This window comes from Lagopus leucura, unplaced genomic scaffold (assembly GCF_019238085.1).
Source record: "Lagopus leucura isolate 7727_CA_CO unplaced genomic scaffold, USGS_WTPT01 Super-Scaffold_100009, whole genome shotgun sequence".
Lineage (NCBI taxonomy): Eukaryota > Metazoa > Chordata > Aves > Galliformes > Phasianidae > Lagopus > Lagopus leucura.
The window spans coordinates 3,996,478-4,019,776 of record NW_024962266.1 but is presented as its reverse complement, the minus strand read 5'-3'; the positions used below and the strand labels follow the sequence as shown (position 1 = coordinate 4,019,776).

General features: G+C 45.4%; 1 protein-coding gene across 1 annotated transcript; it reads right to left on the bottom strand.

Moving 5' to 3' along the window:
• Nucleotides 1–838: 838 nt before the first annotated feature.
• On the bottom strand, nt 839–22,432 carry FAM20B (FAM20B glycosaminoglycan xylosylkinase). Its single transcript, XM_042874018.1, has 8 exons — nt 22,363–22,432; nt 17,126–17,655; nt 14,485–14,571; nt 13,089–13,198; nt 10,758–10,929; nt 8,108–8,299; nt 6,262–6,321; nt 839–4,580 (listed from the first exon to the last, which is right to left on the bottom strand). Exons 2-8 carry the CDS (start codon nt 17,500–17,502, stop codon nt 4,349–4,351), a joined length of 1,230 nt encoding a protein of 409 aa, XP_042729952.1. The 5' UTR covers nt 17,503–17,655; nt 22,363–22,432; the 3' UTR covers nt 839–4,348.
• Nucleotides 22,433–23,299: the final 867 nt, after the last annotated feature.

Genomic DNA, 23,299 nt, shown 5'->3' with positions numbered 1-23,299 from the left:
CAAGAAAAAGTAGGAGCTTCTGGTGGCTGAGCATGGCAATGCTGCTGATGCTCCAGGGCAGGTCAGAGACCAGCCCTGCATTTCCACAAGCACAGTGCTTTGGCCATTTCAGGGCACTCCTGTGCCCAAAGCCACGGGCCAGCACAGCTCATGCAGATGTCACAAATACACAGCAGCTCCCAGAGGTTTCCTTTGCTTCCAGATGCCCGACACTGAGAGCTGTGAGCATCCCCTCCTACCTCTGAAATGCTCACAACTGTTTTACTGTTACAAAAACAAGGTCTGAACCAGCTAGGTCAGTCCCTGTGCTCTGTGGGAACAGATCTTTGATAGCTGTTTATTTGCCCCTTCTCATAACAGGGCTTCAATAAGAGCTCAGGGAAGCCAACCACAAACGCATGCCAATTCTATATGCATCTGTTGCCAAATGAATACACACTCCTTGCTCTGTACAACAAATCCAGCCTAGTGGGACACAACCAAGACATCAGCCTGCATGCTTGGCACAAGCAGGGCTCTGGAACATGTTTTCTAAAGCTAAAAAAACAATACCCATTTTCTTCCCAAAGACCAGTTAAGCCTAGGTATGTTTTGTTTAGCATCGCTTTGGAACACTCTTCTTAAGCACAACCTTCCCTTACCAGCTCTTCCAACCAAGCTGCACATATGGCCCCACTCTTGAAAATACACTTCTGGAATAAACGCCACTGATAAATATCAGTGAAGGAATAACCATGAAACACCAGCAGTAAAACAATTCAAACATTCAACTCAGTACATGCTGGAATGAGGGGAGGGGGGGCGGGCTGGGAGAGAGACTTAAACAATCCATCAGCACTGCTTTATTAAAATCTTTATTCACACAATGTTCCTTTATGCAGAACCCACCCCTTGGGGATACAAGTAGAAAGTTGTGATTGCACTCTGTTTTCTCATTAGCAACCTCCATTTGTGCAGCTGTTCCCAGGGGCAATCCTCTGACAGCTCCAACAGGGGTGTCTGTTTCAAGCATCTTGCTCCAGCTGCCACAGCAAATAAATTACCTTCTTAATAAATTATTATTTTTCAGTTGAAGTTTGTTTGGCAAGACACACTCCAGTTCACTAGCTGTTGGAAGAGGAGCCAGTCTCAGGGGCTCCTCCAGCCCAAGTGCTGACTTAGGAAGGAGGAGACAGAGCATCATCAGCCATCTGCTGTTTCTTTTTAATTAGTTCTTGGTTTCTGTGCTTCAAGCGCTCTGCCACCACTACCATCCACGGCACAACCGTTTGGTGACATCTGCAGCCAGGAATTACAGTGTGCAAAGTGAACAAGAATTAGAAGCGCCACAAACCCTCATCGCCTTAAGAACGTAGCACCTGCCCCACACGTGGCACTACTGCCAGAGGTTCAAGCAGATCCTGGTTTGCACGTGGATGCTGCTGCTTATTTCCTTTGCAATGGTTACCATTGAGTTTAACATTTCTCAGGGATCCGCATTCAAACGAAACAATAATTGCTGCCAGAACACCAGAGATTCTCACAATGCCAAAACTGGATCTTCCTGATTTTGGGTAAGAGAGGAATTGATTCTTCCTCCCTGCTGCAGAACACCAAGCTCCAGCAGTGCTTACAGTGACCAGAAGCATCAATATGACACAAATACAAAAAGAGAAAAAGAAAGCACCTATCTCCTGCTTACTTCTAAATCACGATGCTTGATTTCATGCCCTTTGCTTACAACTAAACCAATACAGTGCTTTAAATCTTTGATATATATACTGATGGAAAACTTATCTCCAAGAGCAATCTGACTGCAAAAGCTTTGGTGTAGAAGCCCATGACATACAAAGCATAAAGCACTGAACATTAATTTCATTTCATAAAGACAGAGATGCTTTTTTTCAAATCTGTTGTTAAAGTCTGTTGTAAATGACTTAAGAGTGGTCAAATCAGAACTTCGAATTTCTGCAGATCCATCCCAAAACATTAAGTGCTCAAAAAAAAAGGAAGAGTAAAAAATAAACACAATGTGCTTTACAGTCTCCCCTTTTGTGTAAATCATCTTGAACTTTTTGGGAAACAGCCTTATGTCCAAATGCCTTGGTGGATGCCTCTCCTGCTTCAGAATGAGAGCATTCCCCAGCTACCTGCTGCCCACAGTACCTCCAGCAATGTCACCCCAACTACTCACACCTGCCCACAGGGCACTGCAACGCAGGCAGTGACAGACAGGTCAGCCCTTGGCAGCTCCTGCCCCTGCTCACACCCAGCTACCAGCCCCTGGCTCTGTGCAAAGAGGACACACAAGGCACTGCCCACACTGCCTACATGCACAAAGGACCGTGGCTTGCAGTGCATGTGTTACGTTATCCTGTACAGCAAGAAATGGGCACCAGTTTAACACCAGCGTCCAAAAACTGGCTGTGTGTCAGCCTTAACTAGCACCACTAAGAAGTAATTCTAGCTCCAAACCTGAGTCTGTGTCGCGGCCAAGTCTGAAAGATGTCTACAAAAACATAAAAGCCAATTTCAGGAAAACAGTTGCATTCTGCTTCTGAGATACTCTGCTCAGGCAGTACAAAGCTCAAACTAAATTCCTTTTAAAAATAAACTCTTTCACTAACACCTCTTTGATCAGGTATGGCAGCAGGTGCAAGCAACAGGAAGCAGCTCCTCATTTTATCTGCCTGTCACCCTGCTGCAGAGCTAGAAAGATGTTGACAGACAAATCAAGAAAAAGATCTTGAGCTGACATCTTGCTCCTCTAGCTCATAAATCCAATAATATGTAATCACTTTGGGAAGTGATCTGTTTCCTTACTTTTAAGTTCCATACTGTCTGAACTGAAAATTGATGTGAAGCTGGTAAATTTGGAAGTACAATGGAAGCCGTTTCCCTTCTGGAGGCAGATTGAGTCCTACCACAAGTGTGACAAGTTTCAAGGGGCACAAGCTCATTTGCAGTACAGACTGACACACAGTGCTGAGGGATGACAGGACTAGCACAGAGGAGTGCTGCTCGTCCGCTCTGCAAAGCCAACTGGCACGGCCGGTTCCTCACCTTACAGCAAAACCATCAGGAACAAGGACTCCAGGATGGCCGCCCCCCTGTCAGCACAGCACAGCGTGGGTTGCAGGAAGCAGCTGGGCAAGGCAGAATTCTTACTGCAAGTAAGAAAGTAAGCTCACAGCTTCAGAGCTCAGCCACAGGACAGTCCAGGCAGAAGGTGGGCCTGAAAAACTGCTGGTGCTCCACAGAACAGCAGCACTGAGCCGTGCTTACAGCAGCAAGAAGCTCTCTCCATACGAGATTAGCTCAGGGTTCTCTCCACCCTTCAGGGCCCTTCCCATGGCTGTAGGTTACTGGGAAGTCCATCAATATATCTCTTTTTCAGCAGCACGGCACGTCCAGATTCTCCAAATTAAACAGGGCATGCAGTAAGCAGCACGACTTCGCTAAATGGAATCTGCTTCCAAGGACAGACCCTGTCCTCCTCCTTCTCAGCTACAATATAATAAAGATTTGGTTGATATTGACATAAGAGTGGAGGGGTGTTTCCCTAACTCAGACCTTGCCAGGTTCCTTACAAATGGGAAACAGCAAAGGACACGTGGGAACATATTTTAACTCCTTAACTGTCAAGTGCTTATAACCACCCTGTCCTCCTCTAAGTCTTCAACCCTGTGCATAAATCTTTGATAGGACTTCAGCGATAAAACTGAAACGTTATCACAAAAGGCAACTCCCTTCCTCAGTTTTTATTGAGGGCAATTGAGCTGAGAGGTCACCGCTCCCACCCTAATGGCATTCCGAAGAGCCTCCCACCCCCTGAGGGGGGCAACTATTCACTCTAATCGTTATTTTGTTCACCAGTTCCTCATTTTCTAAAGAAGCAGTAATATACCTAACCAGCTCACAGCTGATCATGTACAACCCTGAATCAAACAAAACTCGCAAGAGCGTACTTGGGGAAGAGAAGGGAGGAGGATCAGACTGTTCATCTCCATTTGTCCCCTCTAAAATCAGTCCACACATTAGTGTCTGTATTCCATACACTTGCACCAACACCGAGAGCCATTTTTATCCAGTGCAACGTCCACTGCCGGCAATGGACACACCACAATGGCCACGATGCCCTTACAGGTACTGAGCCGTGCAAGGCTCAAACTTCCCACCTCTCACTGCTGTCAGCCCAAGGTAAAAGCCAGCATCACCTCTGTTTCTCTGGCTCGGAAGCTCTCCTGTTCATTTCAGTCCATCTTGGCCACAGCCTTTCAGAACCGATTGTGCTGTTTTTCTCTTTTTTTTTTTTTTTTGTTGTTTGTTTGTTTCTTATAAAGGGAGTTTCCTCTGTGTTCCACTGCAATTACAAATGAGACAGTGTCATCCTGTCTTCCACCAGCACAACATCTGGCCCAAACTGGTCTGTGCACTGTTTCACTGTAGCCAGAATGCTGAGAAGCCGCTGGTCCAGGGCATCCAGATGAGGGTCAGAAAGCACTGGTGAGATGGGGTCATGAGACATAGCAGTTTTTAAGGCAGACTTCAGTACTCCATTCTTCAGGTAATTGAGTCTATTCCAGGTAGAAACCCTGATGCTGCAGAAGAAAAACAAAACACATCATCATACCGCTGTCTGGGTACAGTGCCATCAGCAATAACAAAGGCCAACCTCTTGAGGGAGCCTCTCACATCGTGATTTTATCTGCAAAAATGGTTTGGGAATAGCGGGGCCCAGATGCAACCGCAGCACAGACAATATATCTAGGTGTAACTCAAAACCTAGAGTGAAAAAGTGAGAATCTAATTGGGGCATAATTCTTATGCTATACAGAACACTTTTAGCTCTTAGCAGGGAAACCCTCCAGTCCTGAGGCCTTCTGGACAAAGTTCCAAACAAAGAAATCAATAATCTGGCTGTTCGTGCAAAAACAAAACTCACACTACCTCAGGAAGAACATCACTGATCAGCAACTAATCACAAAGGACACAAATCTGCCACTGAACTTCCGCAGAAAGTAAACACATCAGTGACCTTTCTGCTTTAATTGCCATTGACTTTTTTATGCTAGCCCTTTTAAATAGTTTGCTCCAGGGATCTCCAGAGATTCTCCCAGCACATTTTTGTTTTAGAATCACTGGTCTAAACTCTTTTGCTTTTGATGGACTCCAAGGAAACAGGCAATGCAGTAAGTGTTATAACAAACCAGCAGTTAAAACAACTCAGTATATGGCTTCTTATAGTGGCATTTGCCTGGTTTCAGAAGAAAGGATATCTGAAAAGCAGGCAATCGGTCTGTTAAACAAACTTCTCTTCTGGTTGTGTTTCCGAGTCTCTACATGAAAGATTCCAAAAGATTCTCATAAAACAGGAAACAAAAATGCATTTAAAATTAGCACAGGAAAACTAAAGAATCTGAAAAGCACTTAGTTTAATTGTTCTTCCTATGGCTTCTGCAAAAATGTTTCAGAACGTAGGTATGCTGTAGCATGCACAGAGCCCTGCTTGGAGCAAGCAGGGGCGAGAGCTCAGGCTTTCCGCTGAGCTCCCAGGTCATGAGGGATTCAGGAGACAGAACCATCCACAAACAGCCTCAAAGAACTCTCAGCTAGAGGCTTATTTTGGCAGGTCTAAGGGGGTCAATGTTATCTTGAAGTAACAGCTGCAGGAAACAGATATAACAGTACTTTTCTTCCTGGTACTTGCATCTATTGCTTGTTAATGAGAAGCAGCAGTGGCCTGGTGACAGAAGGGACAACAGGAATCAACTGCCCACAGGCATTAGAAAAAGTGAGCAAAAAACACAGTTTACAAGGCTGAAAACAAAAACCTGCAAAAATTGAAAGCCATTTTGCAAGCCACACCCTGAGCTGTGCTACAGTCTTGCTTAGAAAGAAATGAAGGCAGTTCAGCTGCCAGACACACTGAGTTTCCGACAGGGAGAGCTGTAACTGTGGTGTGAACTCCCATCCAGCAGGAGCTGGATGCAGACAGCTGCAGATGCAAAGTACCTGGTGTACTGAGTAAGAACAGATCTGAACCAATGACCTGGAGGTGAGACTGCTTCCTATACTGCCTGATTTACTGCCTTAATAAAGATGCATTTCTCAGCCTCCTGAGCGCTGACAACGCATCAAACAAACACAGTACTTCAAAACTGGAAAGCATTTACATGACGTATTTTCAGGTTGCCAGAAAGCTTCAAATGTAATTTTATTGCAAATCTAAGGACAGCAATTGCACAAGTAAAGTCAACAGCATCTCTGCACTTCACTTACATGCAGCACTGATAAAGGGGAGCTAGGATGCTTCTTTCATCCAGGGCAGGGTTGCCAAAGCTGAAAAGCAAAATAAAAGTAAACGAGTTGAACACAATATTGCTCTCAACATCAACAGATTTGTAAAGAATTCAAAAATCAATACTAGGCAATTTCATGCTCCAATAGCTCAAATCATTTAAATGAGAGTATAAACAGGTCATGACCAATGACAGAAATAACCCTCAACAATGTCAGCTAACATACCAGCTGCACGGAAGAAACACCAGTGTACATTGCTCTTCATTAGATCAAGGCACGTCAGGAAACAAACTGCAGAGGAGCTGAAGAACAGAGTTCATCTTGTAAAGTGGAGGAAAGGAGTAAGTAGCACTCCGGACACAGAGCGTGAGCTTTGCCTGTCTGACACAGCAGCCACACATCAGTTTAGACTGCCAAGTTTAGACCTACAGCTCAGTGTAAACGGTGATGAAGCTTAACACTTCACCATCACACTTCCTAAGGGAGATCTGCCAAAAGAATTTAATAGTATTCTAATCTTCATCTAAGCTCCCCCCCTTTATTATTATTATTTTTTTTTTTTAACTCCTTGTAACATTGAGCTGTCCCCTCAGTAAAGATAACTTACCCTATGAGCGTGGCACTACTCTGCTCCAACAATGCTGTTGTTAGTGGCTTTAAAAAGCTGTTTCCCTACACTAATCTCGAAGAAAAGGAAAGAATTTTACCCAAGCTTACAAAAAACCAATTTATTTCTTGGCCTGTAAAGCCCCACCTGAAGTGTTTCGGTAACACGATGAGCACGCACCATAAAGAAAGGTCTGTTGTGACCCTCAACTATTATATTCACTTCCAGGGACTCACAAACTAGCATCCTCCCAGCCCACTGCCAGAGCAATACAGAAAGCCATTTTTTGCCAAATTCACCTTGAGCAATTTGAAAGCAGCAGTAATTTAGCAATCTCAAGGTAGAACACATCCTGCTGACATATTTGAAGGCATGTTACTGAAAAGGCTAACATATAAAGACAAGATGCTCAACTCAGCCTCTTCAGACACACGAGAAGCAAAGGAAGGGGGAAAGAAAGGAATCCATAATCTGGGAGTGAAATGGGGAGAGAGCAGACACACACTTAATAGTAAAGGTTGGCCTCAGGAAGGACTTCCCATCAGCTACTCCCAGTTATTGCTACACACTTCATTTTTGTCTTGGTAACGGTTAATGTTTTATATAAAAAATGATTTATGAAGTCCCTTAAATATTTACAAATGTGTGGCTCTGCAAAAATGATATTCCTAATAATGCTATCACACCTGAAAGCATGTTTTTCCTCCTCTATCATATTTTGCTCTCAGTATCAGCTCTATCTCCATTTTAAACTTCTATTGATAGAGCAGACATACCCAGAAGGCATTGAATGCCACATCACCCAGTGATGTTATAAAGGGATCTCTTTATACCATGGCAGATCCTATAACCTAACATTACTTAAAAGAGTACAACTGAGAGGGGTTCTGTGGTAGGAAGAGCAAACAAGCCTTTAAAAGCTGCTTTTAATAAAGAAGTTCTAGTGGGTTAATATTTGGGAGTTTCTGTAGTTTGACTAAGGCTTTACCCAGAACAATCATACCTACGTAAGCAAAGCACAAAGTACCACAGCCTTTGAAAGTTCCTAATATTTGGTGAGTACTAAGAGAGCAAGCTTTGGGGTTTTAGGGAAAACAAAACCAAAAGCAATTACTAGTGGAAAAATAAGTGAGAGAAAGATAGAAAACGGAGAGAGCAGATCAACGTGTGCCCTCACACCTGCTGAGGCCTGGCCACTAGGATTTCCCTCACTCTCACCTTTTGGCATTGTCCAGAAGGATGAGCATACTGGCTCCTTCATCATCCTGAAAGCTCTCGTAGTGATGCCGGTCAGCGTTCCCGATTAAATAGTCAAATATTGCTGTGTCAATGATATCCAGCAGGCGGGGGCCCGAGTCGTAGGGTGAAGTTTTCTTCACAGCATCACAGTAGCTTTCATCGTACTCCCATCTGCAGGCCATCGAGAGAAATCAAACTAAACCTTTGCGAAAGATCCATCCTTGCACACCACAAGTATTTACAGCTCTCCCAGTATCCGACCATCAGTGTTTAGGGAAAAGTGGAGTGCAGCAAATCAAGACTCTAAAAGAAGAGCTAGACAAAGATGTTATCAGAAGAGTAAAACCTGTGCTAACGCTCTACTGTACAGAGCAAGCCATAGTTTTAATAAAAGGTTTCATGTCATCTTCCAACAGAAAAGGTCAGTTTGCTTACTCACTGCTTGCAAGCCAGCAGTGGTTGGGCTGCCTGATGGCACGGATGATGTCCATCATGACTGGTCTGCTCTCATTTCATCCAGATTTCAAGCATCACGTCTATTTCTACTGCTATGATCTGCCTCCATCAGCCTTGCCTTCCAGCTACTTTTCCTGTCTAATGCAAATAACTTCTTCATGGTTACTAATGATCTCCACTGGCTTCAAGAGAAGGGCCCCATGTATGCTCGTTCTCTTTCACTCACAGCTGCCTCTTCCCTCTTGGAATCTCTCACCCTCTCCACTGGCAAGATTCAAAGTTTCTCTTCTCTCTCCTTTTCTCATACACATCGCCTATGCACACACCTGTAGACTTAGAACATAAATATCACATCTCCATTCCCCAAATCTAGGTTTCTAAATTTTTCCCTTTCCTTCTTTACAGTTTTCAGAGCTATTCATCACCACCACCAAATCAGCCAGATCTCTGGCATATTTCCCTTCCATCTGTCAATCTAAATAACAAGTACATCTATAACATCTTCCATGTAAAGAATGAAACCATCCTTTGCAAAATAGCAGTTGGCAATGCCTTCAACCATCTGCGAACTGGAAACAAATGGAGGAAACAAAAGCTGGAGAAACTGACGTGCTCAAAAATGCGCAGATTAATTAAAGCTGAGAGCAGATCAGAATTTAACACCTAGAACTGTCACACACCCCAACCTCACCTTCTAAACGTCTGGACTCTAAGCTCCCATATCCCATCTTACCCCCAGATATCCAAAGCAAAACAACAACAAATTATTTTCTCGGTGCTTTTGTTAGCACTTCTCTAGCTCCCTCTTTCTTTTGCATCCAGGTCAAACTCATATTCAGTTTACAGCACAAACCCACAAGGCAAAAGCCTCAAATGTGTTCCTCCTTGTACTTTGCACGCTTCCTTTATGCTACCTACTCTCCTTCCCTGAAGCGTTTCTCTTTCTCTTATTTTACTTCAGATTGGTACTTAAATCTCTTGGAAACAAAGTTGAGATATACTCTGTTCTCCTCATTTTTCATTGAATTCTCAAGACAGATCTTTCTCCAACATTTATTACTCCTTCTTAGTATCTAATTAGCCTAGGACTTTGAAGGTCAGAGATTTTATCTATTACATGTCCATTAGAAGTCACGTAGACTAATAGACTATATGAATTATGCTCAAGAGGCCAACTAAGGGCAGAGTATAAGCAGCGAGATCAGGAAGAAAACTCTTATGGCTATTTTTTTCATAGTTATCAGAAGCAGAAAAAAAAATTGAGACATCTGGAATGTTTCATTCTCCCGATGCCCTCAAAGTAAAAAGCACAACACAGTAAGATGCAGAACAACAGAACTATGCAATCTGCATGAGTCAAGTTTAAACTTCAGCGTACATTAAGTGCCGCAGGGAAACCCCCACATAAGCAGGTAGTGTACAATAAAAACCAGTCCCTCAGTAAGGGACACATTTCCAAGAAATTCAGTCAGTCAGTCACTGTAACTGACAGCGCCCTAAACACTGTAGATTTTGAATGGTTGAAAAGGAGACCATGTCTGCTCCCCAGAAATCAAATGGTGCTCTTAATACCCTAAAATAATTCTTGAACCCATTGGATGAGACTCCTTCTGAGAGCAATCACAGCACTCAACCGGAATTTTAGAACACAGACTGAAAGTCTTCCCACTTGCCATGGGTACAGACTTGGTTTGGAGCTCAGTGAGCTTTTCCATCTGCTCTGGCCATGGCAAATACACGGAACTCCAATTTAAACACTAACATACTACATTTACTGTACAGCACTACTAGAGTCCATGTTTGTTCTCCTCTAAAAGCATTTTTATATACTGAGCGTCGGCCCCAAACACCGCTGGTATCAAAAGCAGGTTTAGTGGCCCAGGAGTTTTGGATCTTCAGAGCTTAGAGTGACTGTATGGTGGAGTTATGTAAAGGGCAACAAAAAGGAAGAAGACAGCATTCGGTACCATGGGAAACAATGAAGGTTTCTTTCTTGCTCACTTTTAAATTAAATCTCATCCCAGACTTCTTGACTTCTACTGCTGTATAAAGAAAGGCACTGACAAAAATCCAGGTTTAGAGAAGACCTGCTCCTTAATTGGCCATTGTACTGCAAGGGCAATTCTAGAGTAAATCATCACGTATGAAGATTAACCTTATCGTGGTCTCATACCTGGCAAGTTTGCCCTCACGGTAAGTCCTACCCCACGGGTGCCGATGCTTCTGAAGAGGCCAGACATCTGGTAGCCAGAGAGTCACTGACCCCTCCATGATGTCCCCATCTGCACAAGCCGGCTCTGTTTCCCGACAATAGTAGCACTTTCCATAGAAGCAAGTGTTATTACCTTAAAAAAAAAAAACAAAGATCATCAAAAAGCAGAACTTCATTTGAGGGACAACCAGCAGCGTGTTGTTGCAGCAGAGCCTCCCCTGCAATAGCATTTCACTGCACTTGACCTCATGCTTCCTCTCTCTAAGAGGGAGAGGCTCAGAAGGGATTTAACAGACATCTATTCATCCAAAACAACATTAAGGACTTACACTCAAAGGCAAGAGTAATTGTATTTTCCCAGAGTAATTGTATTTTTATCAGACAGAGATAATACAACACTGTGCTATCGCCAAGCTTTTATGACCCCTTCTCAATCCTTGGGAACTTGACTCTGCAACCTCAGCACTGTTTGTTTAATATTTTCTTCCTTGAAAAAGTTGACTGAAAAGGAAGAAGCAAAAAAAAAAAAAAAAGACTAAGCAGAACTCAAATGGAGTTGGAGACCTGTGATACATCCCAGCTACGTGAGCCAAGTCAGCAGGGGAAACAAGCTGTTTTTCACAAGACCCAGGAACACAGTAGTGTCAGAAGTTTCTGAGTGTCTTCTGACAGGAGAAGAACAACAAAACCCTGCAGTCTCCAGTCCCTTAAGGGCTTTGAAGCCTGCAGAGTAAAGTAATCCAGTTGCCTGGATTAACACGTTTAGCTTAGCCTTTTCTGTTTCATCCTCCTAACCTACCTTGGCTTGAATCTTGCCAAATCAATTTCAGTTCCATTCTCAGAGGCCTTCTTCCAAAACTTTCTTCAACAACGGTATCACAAGGAAGGGACACACTCCCTGCCCTTTCTTTCTCCAGCTCTACGTCCATCATCCTCCCCAAATACTGACACCTGTTTTTCACTTTCCATCCTTATGCCACGGGTTCGAATCCCACATCACAATCCTTCAGTCACACAGACTCCTGTGGTCCCCTGTTCACTCAGATCTGGCTCTACACTCCTAGCGTCTCACCTGGACAACTAGAAGACATCAGACATTTACAACACTGAACTTGCAGCAGACCAGGTTTCTATTTACATGGAAAGCCCTGCAAGTCTCTCTTCCTATCTGTGGCTTACTTCAGGTCTACCAAGAGACAGAATTCTAAGAGATTTCAGCTGTAGCTCTAGAAAATCAGCAGAGTATTCATGAGCTAGCTCTGCTTTAAAACCTCAGAAATTTTGGCAAACGTGAGAGACGCTCCCCCTGATGCAACCTTCTCCCCAGCACCTCCATTTCTCTGCTTTATGCTCTGTAGAACAAGAAGTTCCAAGAAATCTAAGCAAAGGCAATGAAAATTCTTTGGAGACATACTTTTCAAGCCAGTTGTTTCTGCTAGAATATTGCCTAGTTACTTTGGCTGAAACGAGAAAAAGTAAATTCTGCCTGTGGCAGACACCCAGTCAGAGTGCAAAAGGTTTGGCAAGGCAAAATTATCGCCTGAAAGGTCAACCTTATAATTGAAAGCGTTCCGTCAACTCAGTAGGTGAGACTACCAGCAGTGCTTGTAATAGAAATTCATACAGACACATACATCAGCTGTAAAGAACAACCATCGCTTAATTCGGCCCATCGAGAACAAACCTGCAGCCATTAGGAATTTCATGAGGAGCCTGAGGGAGTTAAGGCTGCACTCTAAGTCCCCTCTTGATGCTTAATGACCACCTGGCAGGAGTTCACATTAATCATCTCTAGTGAGCACTATTACATTATCACAGCATATCACTGTAAGCAACATAAGGAAGTTCTGACATGGTTATGAATGCTTACCAGAGTCTGATGTGGCACAAACAACATTTAACACCAGCAATGCACCAGCTCTAGCGATGATCCCAAATAACCACTGTATTCACACTAAATACAATTCCATTTTTTTCCTTTCAGGTCTCATCACAGACTTTTCTAACAGCTTCGGGGAAAATAAATGCATTTCTTACTCAAAAAATCCTCATCTGTAACAGCAGCATTAGGGAACACAGAAATTACAGATGAAAAACCACTTGGAGAAAATGTGGCTCTCCTCCCCCGCCAAATGGGGTTACACAAGCATGATGATCTCTTCTGGCACAGAAAGAGGCTTACCAGCTTCCTGTATCACAGTTAACTGTTCTATAACTGTCAGAATCCCACAGTTCTTTTTTCCATTAAGCATTCTTCTTTACTGGGTTGGAGAATCCACAGAATCCACTTACCCACAGTCATGAAGGTACCCAGAAGCTGCTCTGTGGCAACTGGTTTGATCTCCGTTCGTAGATTCACAAACCTGCCAACCACCAGTGGAGCTCGTCGGAACCCCAGAATCCTGATTTGGGGGAAAAAGGGAAAAAAAGAAGGAAAAAAAAAAAGCAAAACACAAGATGAGGAATGAGAATGAACAACACGGACAGCAGATTCAATTAAAAATAACCAAACTATGCACTGCCTGTTTCTGTGCTGTTGTGCGAAATCAAGATGATTTGAGACCAGGGAATAAAGTTGGAAGGCTGCAGCAACCTCCTTGCTGCTCCAAGGCAAAGAAAGGAAATTCCTTTTCCTGATGTGCCTGCATGTTAGACTCACTCCACAGGAGTGGAAGTTCTTTATTAGACCACTTGCAGCAGAGCAGCACAGGATGCATCATACTCCAAATCTCCAAAACTGGACTTTGTGCCAGAAACATCTTTTGGCTGTCTTGTGAAAAGGATCAAGCAACAACCATATGGTCTCTAGACTGGTCACATGCAAAAATCATCTGTTTGTGGGAATTGCTACCTAATAAAATGTCATGCTTAAGCCCAATTCAATCGTACTTGAAAGTACGCAGTCAAGGAATCTGGCCTTTGAACAAGGGACAATCAATGCAGCAACTGGGAGAGTCTCTCATTAACAGCTGTGGTTTTGTTTCATTTGTAGCGTGGGGTTTTTTGTTGGCTTTGTTTGTTACGGACAGCCAACCAATAAGTCCCCAAGTACAAAATCACTCTAAGAACAGGCACCTGTCTGAAAGCAGAAGACATGCATGAAAACAAACTCGCAGCAAATACAGATAAGCAAGTTTTTACAGATAGGCAAAATGTGGGCATCGCAAGTAAATAAATGCAGAACACAGACCTGGAAAACGTGTTGCTGTCACCTCAGGCTCACAGCTGAAAGCCCAGAACCCTGGGCTGCGCAGCCCCTCCATCAGAGATTAACTCACAGTGCCACTCAGGTCCTTTTTGACACAATGGCATCTTGGGTCAAAACATGTAGCTGTCAGCACAACAACTGACGTACATGCTAGTTCTGAGGGTACGGGGCTTTTGCTGGGGATTCTTGAAGAATACAAGAACACAGGGGTACACGTCCAACAAGAGATTCCTCCAAATATGATGCGTAGTGGTTTCAGTGCTCAGCCTCCTTTTCAAACACCTCACAAAAATCTTTAATGACCGCAATCTGCACAGATCTTTGAAATGCAGCTTCACAAAAAACCCTTACCATTTTAACCCTAAAGCAACGTGGCACGTTGGCACGTGAGAAACAGCTCACATCTGAGGTGTATTTTTCAAGGGACTGAAAAAGCCCTCAACACAGATGGCAAAACCAGGTAGCCCAATAGTTCCATACCTATCCAAGTGAAAGGCTGCCACTTCTGCATTGTGTCTGTCATAGCCAGCATACGGTTCTCCTTCCACTACATAATCCCTGGCATACCTGTAATTGAAGAAAGGAAGAATGATTCACGCAGGATTTCCAACAGTTCAGTTGCACAGAGTAACAAGTGCAAGAACAGTGCTAAGTTAAACACTCTCTGGGTCACTTTCAAAATGACTGCCTACGGGAGAAGGAAAATTATTAATGATTTTAAATAGAGTACAAACCACTGAAGTAGCAAATAAAGAGGAAAGATCAGCAATTTACAGTGGTCTCGAGAGCTTGGAAGCAGGGCCCATTCAAACTAATGAGTTTTAATTCAACCATATGGCCAAGCCACACCTAAGAACAAAGAACACAGACCCAGCTACAGAACAGGGGCCCACTTATACCAGAGAACAGCATCTCTGCAAACAATTTTGGAGTTAGAATGTATTGTAGATGAACATGAAAACAAAACCTGATATTGTGGCAGGAATGTCAAATGCTATCTTCAGTAGTTAAAGGATCAGCAAGCGTGAGTCTGAGAATGCAGGACATAAAAAGGCCATTTGTTTTGGTGGAGAAAAGACAATTACCAACAAGAAATAGAAATCTGACACGCATCACAACAGCAGCCTTTTTTTTAAAAAGAGATGTCACTTAAATAGTCAAAGCTGAGAAATGTCAGGGATTCACATCATGTGAATCAAGCCTAGATTTGCTAAAGAAGCATTCTTCAGATAAGCATAAAATAACAATTAATACTGAGCAAATGGATGAAACACAACACACTGTCCCATAAAGTAAGGTAAAATCAGGGTACATATTTTCTCATTTCCACCTACAAATCTAACTGTGTAAAATGGATGTTTTTTCAAATGACCTGGGGCCCAAACAGTAGCAGTAGAAGTGAGGCCACAGGGCTCTGATGTTTTAACTCTACACAGAGAAGATCTCTGGAGCCAGACGACATTTCATCAGCCTGAGTAAATGCTCTGGCTTCTCTGCAGGGCAGCTCAAGAATTAACCAGTGCTAGATGGCACGCAGGCTATGGAAGGAGGATTTGAGAGATTCCTTCCGAATTTGACACTTGCTCCAAACAAGCAACTTCACCTAAACCACTGGCATGCAGTGGTAGCAACCATTAATCACTGCTCACTTTAGCTAGATTTTGAGTAATTGTGAAATGAGCCACCTTCAGAATGGTGGCTCAAAGCCAGGTCTTTTGCATACACTTACAGCAGACTCGTGAAAGCATGATCACATTTTGGAAGCTGCAGAGCTAAAACCTATTGGCAAGACACAATCAACTTCCTGCTTCCATGCACGGTAGGCATCAAGTACTTCCCAGGGCAGAGATAGCAAATCAAGAGAATTCATTCTTTTCCAGCCAGTAAGCACACTCAAAAAGCTTGTTTAACACAGTAACCTCCATACATGGTTTGGGCCAAAAGCTAGCTAAGCAGACTATCTTGCAATGACAATACAAGACTGCCTACAAGAGCAGCTATTCAGCAGCTGCAAACAGAACACAAGGCCATCCATCTGTCCTCACCTGTGGCCATATTACCTAGCACTGCCTGGCACTCCTTGTAAACACTCCCAGAAGCACAAGTTCTTCTTGCAGAACAGTCACTGTGCTTGCTTGCACAGGCATTCCATTATTGGGATGTAATTTAATGCTTGGTGATTCTCTTTATAGCACCCACTTATACAGAAAACACTACAGAAATGCCATGCCTTGTCACTGCCTTCACTGGTCACACTGCCTGCTGTGCCACCAGCACCCCTGTGTAAAAGGTTCACATGGTTAAACCCAGCACAGGTTAAACTCCAGAAGTGAAGGGCAGATGTTCTTCCTCATTCTCTAATCACTCATTAACACGACAGAAAATCTTTATGCTCCTCAATCCAATATCCTTTGGAGAGATACGTATCGCTCTGTGATGACACTTGAAATTTGCAATGCACTCATAAGACACACCTTCCTTACATTTTTACATCTTTTTCTTCTCGTTCCTTTCCCCGAAGGCAAGCGGTTCAAAAAGCTTTATAGATGGGCTCAAGATTTCATAAGCATTCCATCATGTCAAATTTCCCTTCGGGTCACAATAAACAGAGGCCACACCAAGGAAGTATCACTGCTTGCTCCTTGCTTAATTTGCTCCTCCAGTACAACACTGGCAGCCAAGAAACACAGGGGTTTTTGCTCTAACCTACGAGCCGTTTTTACAGTCTTAACACAGCTGCACCAGACACCCAGACAGGCTTTTAAGACCACTGTGAACTTTCATTCCTTCCCTATTCCTGAACTCCGTTCCCCCATGGCACCTTAATGTGACTTTTACCAAGAAAACCCCTCCACACTGCCAGAACCAGCACTTCCAGAATAAGGAAGATGCTTTCAGCACCATCAGGTTTAATCAACATTCCTAAAGGCTGTTCCAAGCCGTACAGCCAGAGACAGCTGGCTCAGTAACCTCAGGTAACCAGGAGGCCAACAAGGCTCTCTACCCTCTCCCTAGTAACAGAACGACCTTTCTCTTTGCCTGCAAATTTGTAATGTAGATAAATGCAACAACGTAAATAAGTAAGGCAGCTACTAACTCCGCCACTGAAGAGAATATTTACCTCTTAGGTTTGAAAACAACCTTCTGCCCTCCTTCAAGTATCAGCAAAGCTTTCAGCTGAGTTCCTTTGTATCCCACGTCAGCTTTGACGATTTTCTTTGTGGACATGGCATGCATTACAGCCCCCAGCTCGGGCGTCTCCTCGGGGTACACCTCGCGGGGCACGACCCACTGGGCCGCGATCTCCCACGGGGACTGCAAGGTGTGCTCGAGCCGGGGGTCCAGCTCCACACGCAGGCTGGCCATCATGCGGTGGAAGGCGCGCTGGTCCTCCCGGTTGGCAGCTGAGGTGTCCAGGTTGTCAATGAGGAAAACTTTTGTGAAAATGAAGATGACGAGGAGGATGGCCAACAGCACAACTCGCTGCTTTAGCTTCATGGTGACCTCGGGCCCTTCTCCTCTCGCCCCCCCTTCTGAGTGTTACAGGAAGTCTATTGGAGATCAGGTGAGCAGCGAGCTGTTAGTTACTAAATTTCATTCGTAACTTGCATTGTAAAAGACAGATTGCCACTGAAGCATCTCCTGGAACTCCTGAAAGTAAACAGAACACAAACTTAAAAGATTGCCTTCCCACATGCTAAAAGTCAATCCATTCTTGGCACATAAGCCTGGATCACCTACACTTGTATCCTAAAGCCCAAGCATTTCTGTTATGTTTTACTGCCTCCCTGTAGCCTGTATGCACACAGAAGGGGAACTTGCCTCATTCCATCTCTATGGAGCCAAAATCACAACAGCGTGCTGCTAGCTGCAACTACAACAGCAGAGACTTTTACTGAAACTGTAGTTTCAGCTGATGGCTCCAATTTCACAAACACCCTTCCATCAGTAGAACACATGACTTCCAGTTTCCTAGAGATATGACTGTCAAGAGAGATGCGCCAGGTTGGCCCTCTGACATCTAACAATCAGTTATAGCAGCTTCACTGCCTCATTTCTTGAAGGTGTTAAGACTTAAGTACACAACAGACTTAATTTATTGCCTTTGATTTGTAACCACTACAATTTACTCATCTTTCCTCCATTCTTAAAGTGACAACTTCACTTTCTTGTGGTTAACTATCTATCTTATGCAGTCAACCATAACACCAGTAACCACACGCACACAAAAAAAGCAAAATATCTGTAATCTCAACAATTGAGATTCAGTTCAACAATTCAATTAACAAGAAGAAAAACAGGAAACACTAGTGTTGCCTTATCCCAGAAAACTTACCCAGAGCACAGTTCTACTGGTGCTGCAAGAGGTGCCTCCCCTCTCACCAAACCTGTAACCTGTGGTGGTGCACAGCCATCGTGCCCTGCCTGCACAGTTCACCAGGGCTGCAATGGCTCTGCAACCAGCAGGCAGCCCAAGGATCCAGGCTGCTCATCCACCCTGACACGAGCTGCCTTTGTCAGTGCTGAGCCAACTCAACAAGCTGGAGAGAAAAGGGAGGAGGCACAGTGGCTCCAGTAAGGGGAGATGACACAGCACAGCCCATCTGTCTCTCTGTGAGATGGCACGCCAGCACTGCCACTGGAGAGGGGTCCTATGCTCACATCCTTTCCACCTTTATGTAAGACCTGCGAGCGTTAAAGCTTGGCCGCTTCCCCCACACGTGGTTCCCAAGAGTTGCACAACCATCTGAGGAGGGGATGCTGCAAGAGCAAGCATTTCTCCTGGCAGCAGCGCCAAGGATACCTGAATGTGTAGGTGAGACTACAGCCCACACCAGCACGACAAAGGATAAGTGGCTGAACCTTCTGGAAGCAGCCCACCAGCAGGTACACGGACATTCCACAGCCACCCAGCAGGCCATCCTACTTTCAGAACAGCATTTTCCATCAGTGCCACTTTGCCACCAGTGTCCTGCTCCAGGTGACAGCTCAGTTCAGCTGAGCCTTTCCCAAGCCACCCATTTTGCCTCTTAAACACTTCCTACAAAACCCATCCACAAAATCTCCTAATGACGACGAGTTAAAAGTGAAACGTGGACATGGAGCTGAAAAGCCACAGCAACATAAAAACCCCATGGAGAGTAGAGAACAGGGAGAAAGAAGCCTATCAAGCTTCAGGGATGCTTTAAACCAGCACTGTGGTCATGTACTAACCACATGATGTTAACTTTAATCTACTGGAAAATAAGTGCTTGTACAAATAGTGAAAGACAACAAGCCAGACGTTTATATGGTAATTAAAACAAATCATCGCTCTTCTCTGTTCTGTGGAGGCAGCCTGCATTTCTGCAAACAGCATGTCCATTTGCATACTGCATGCTGCCAGCATGATAACAAGAAGCACAGGCAAGGAAGACATAGCTGACCCCAGCGCCCTGACTCTGACAAAAACAAGAAAGAAAGTACTTCAGAGAGCCCTAAATAACAATATTATTCTTAAACCTGAAGAAAGCAAAGCAGATCAGGCTACGTCTGAGTCCCCAGTCACAATTTCATAACTCCATTTCTTTAAAACGAGTAATTCTAGATCATTTTGAACACTGCTGTTAGCAGTACCTTCTTCCAGTCATTTCACAAATCCATTACTTTGTAAGAAGCTGCACAGGAGAACATCCATTCCTTTCACAATGGTCACTCCTTATTGTGAGATACGTATCCATCCACACATATATTTTAGGAAAGCCCCACAGCGCGGCGTTGGCCAAGTAGAGCACTGGATAGAAGCCGTTAAGCCATAACCATTCCTAGCTCTGACACTCAAGCTGGGCACTCCATTTCCTAGACCAATTTTCAGGCATTTCTCTAGGGGTGTTTTGGGCTGGGGAGAGGGGGGAGAACACAACTACTGCCACCACTTTAATTAAAGGTCATTTACTTTGCTCATCCGTTGTGACAGCTCAAACTAATTCTGGCTGAAAGCCTCCAACTGTGTAGATAGAAGCTAGCAAAAGAAATTAAATATTTGCTACAAGATGTTTCAGTAATTCCCTTAGCTGAAAAAGCAAAGCTTCCTCCCCATGCGATAGGACTCCTCCTCGTGCTCTGATGGCGCCCTGACCGTGGCTCTGCTCTCTGCAGCTCCGAGCAGGTGAGCCCACTGACTCCTTATGGCATCTGCCAGAAAGAGACATCAGCTGCTTTTCTCCCAGAATCAACCAAGCACCCCTGAGGTTGCTATGAGATCGATTTTGCACACTAGCTGCAGAGCCTGCACATTACTCGCTAGTGCCAACGCGATGCTCATTGCTGTACGAAGTGAGCCAACTAAAATCAATCTTTTCATGAACAAGTTTGCCATGGAGAGCAAGAGCTTCATCCTTATTGTCTTAAATTCAAGATAGTAACAGTGACAGCACTGGGGTACTGTAAGAAAATATTTATCTCGTTTGGAAAGAAATTAATTTCTCCCAAAAGGACAACTAATTTATTTCAAATGAAAAGTACAAGCCCTTGTCACAATGGATTGAAAAAGAGCTTGGGACATGTGAAACTGGTCCTGGAACAAGGACAGAGATGGGAAGGGTGGCCACAGAAACAAGGGAAATCATGGCTACAGTGTCATTTTTTCAAAGGAGGAAATAAAGGAGAGAGAACTCCATGGAACAACGAGCAAAAGGATCAATGAGAAAGTAAGGGACCGAGGTAAGCTTCGAGGAGACCCAACAAGGAAGTGGTTTCAGAAGCAAATGGGGAAGACAAGGCAAGGATCCCCACACTGGGCAAAAAGAAGCAGAGGGACAAAGAAGCCACTTAGCTGTACATCACAGGAGCATGAGAAGTCTGAAATGATACCACACACCCTTAATATCAAAAGGCATCAGAGCAGGGAAAGGCAAACAATGCTTAAGCCTCCAACCAGAGCTAACACAACACAACAACAGAGTAACCCAGAACAACGCACCTTCCTCCCACTGCAGGGCAGCCAACACTCACCTCTCTCTAAGCTCAAGTGACTCTAAAGCTGCTGTGTTCTTTGGTTTTTTTCCCCACTCTCTCCAGCTAGCACTATTGGACAGAAGACATAACCCAAGGAATCTGTTGCTTTATCACCCAAACTCCATCTCCATCACACATTACAGAAAAAAATCTACTTCCCTCTCCACTGCTTTCCCATACTTGTGATCAAGCAGAAAAACCGAAACAAACAACCATGCCGGCTTTTCAATACCACAGTTAACTGGCAGGTCTACACCAAAAATACTTTCAGATTTTCACCATTTCACCAGGTGATTTCCTGATCAATTCTGCCTCTCACTACAGCCAGGTCTGTATTCTCAGCAACTAATGAATCTTCCAAGTCAATATCTAAAGGACAGCGTCTGCTAATTGCCACAGTTAGGTTATTACGGTTAGGTTGCAGTTGGACTTGACAATCTTTAAGGCCTTTTCCAACCGAGCAGTTCAATGACAGCGGGCTCACCACGCACACAAACACCTGAACTGAAGCATGCTACAGGCTACAAACGGCAGCAAGCACACAGGTACAGCCAGCAGCCTCCAAAGCCAGCACAGCACAGCCAGCTGGGCAGCCACCTCTGAGGCATCTCTGTGCAACGTGCTCCAAACGATGGAAAAGGTCCGAGCAGCGCAGAAGTTTGCTCTGTTTGCAGCAGGACACAAAACACCATAGTTTGAGCAGACAACAACCTGAAACAAACACGGTTATGCATGCTCTAATTACTGTTCAAACACACATTTTCTTTCCCTACACCTTTTGCAACCTCCTACGAAAAGGCCCGCAGACCTCCGCTTCGATTTTTCACCTCATTCTGTCACTTCCACTCTCTGCACGCTGTGCCGTGCACTAGTAGGTAATCCACCACACAAAGCTCCACCTGCCTCTCTTTTTCTGTAAAAACTCCCACTTATCCGCAGGCAAAACCTCACTAACAGCCTATACACGAACTTTTCTTTACACAAGGAAAACTAAACCTCCAGCTCCCAAGGAGCGAGAACGCAGTGCAGTCAGAAGGGCTGCGACGTGAGGTTGCCCTCTGAAGGCGGTGAGCGCCCGCATGGCAGCTCGAGGCCGCGCAGGTGCTGCTCCCTCAGCCGCGGCGCGTGCCGCTGCCCAACGGCCCTAACGGCTCCGCCTTCCCGCCACACGCTCACACACACACACGCACCCTGAGGGCTCCCAGGCCAGAGGCGCTCCGCCGAGCCCCGCAGCGCCCCGGGCAGGGGCGTGTCCGCCCTCAGGTGCCGCTACTCCACCTGAGCCACGCAGGCAGACGCGGAGCGGATCGACCTTCCTCCCGCTGCCCGCCGCTGCCCGCCACCACCCGTCCCCGCTCTCACCGTGCCCCCCTCCATAGCCCGGCCGGCGCGGCCGCCAGCTCCCCAACATGGTGCCGCCCGCCGCCCCGGGCCCGCCCCGATCGCCGTCCAATGAGAAGCCTCCGTCGCCTCGCCGACGGGACGCGGCGCGCACGCCCATTGGTCGGCGCCGAGCGCCCCTGTGCTCCCTCCGCCAATAGGGGCGGCGGAAGGAGCGCCACCTGCGGCCGGCCAATGGGGCGGGAGGAGGAGAACGCGGGCATTAACCCCGTCCTGCCCGCGGCCGGCCCTGCAGTGCGCAAGTGTGGGTGCGCATAGACAGCCCGGCGTCCTAAATACTGCGCTGTAACTGGGGATACAGGACAGCTGCATTGCGTTACAGCCTTAACAACAGCCACCTACAGCACTTACAGTGCCAGCGCCGCTACAAAAATTTTCCCCGTCTTTACACGTTTCTGACCGTGCAAATCAACGCGGGAGGGTTAAGAGAAATCCACCACAGCAGCTACACACATAGAGCAGAAAGGCTCCCCAGCACCCCTCTAGGAGCAGCTGTGGGCTCCGGCACCCACATCTCCCTGGGGCAGCTGGCTCTGAGGCTACAGCCCCTCATCCACCCACCCCACAGCCCGAGGTGAGAGGTGGCACGGCAGCCCAGGGCCAGCAAAGCAGTAGGCTGTATGCCTGTGGCTGAGAAGGAGCAGCTTAGGCCTCTCCTGTGGTGCTGGGAAGCAGTAACCATCCACAACCAGCCAGAAGACGGTGGGGATTTTGGTTGCCTTGCACCTGGGATGCAACCTTTCCTGCACAGAGCAGCCCTGCAGGGTTGGTGCAATGCTCAGCATCCTCACAGCACTGCTTGTGTTACCGTTGGCTCACTCTGACCTCATACAGAATCACAGAATGGCCAGGGTTGGAAGGGACCTCAAGGATCATGAATCTCCTACCCCCCCTGCCA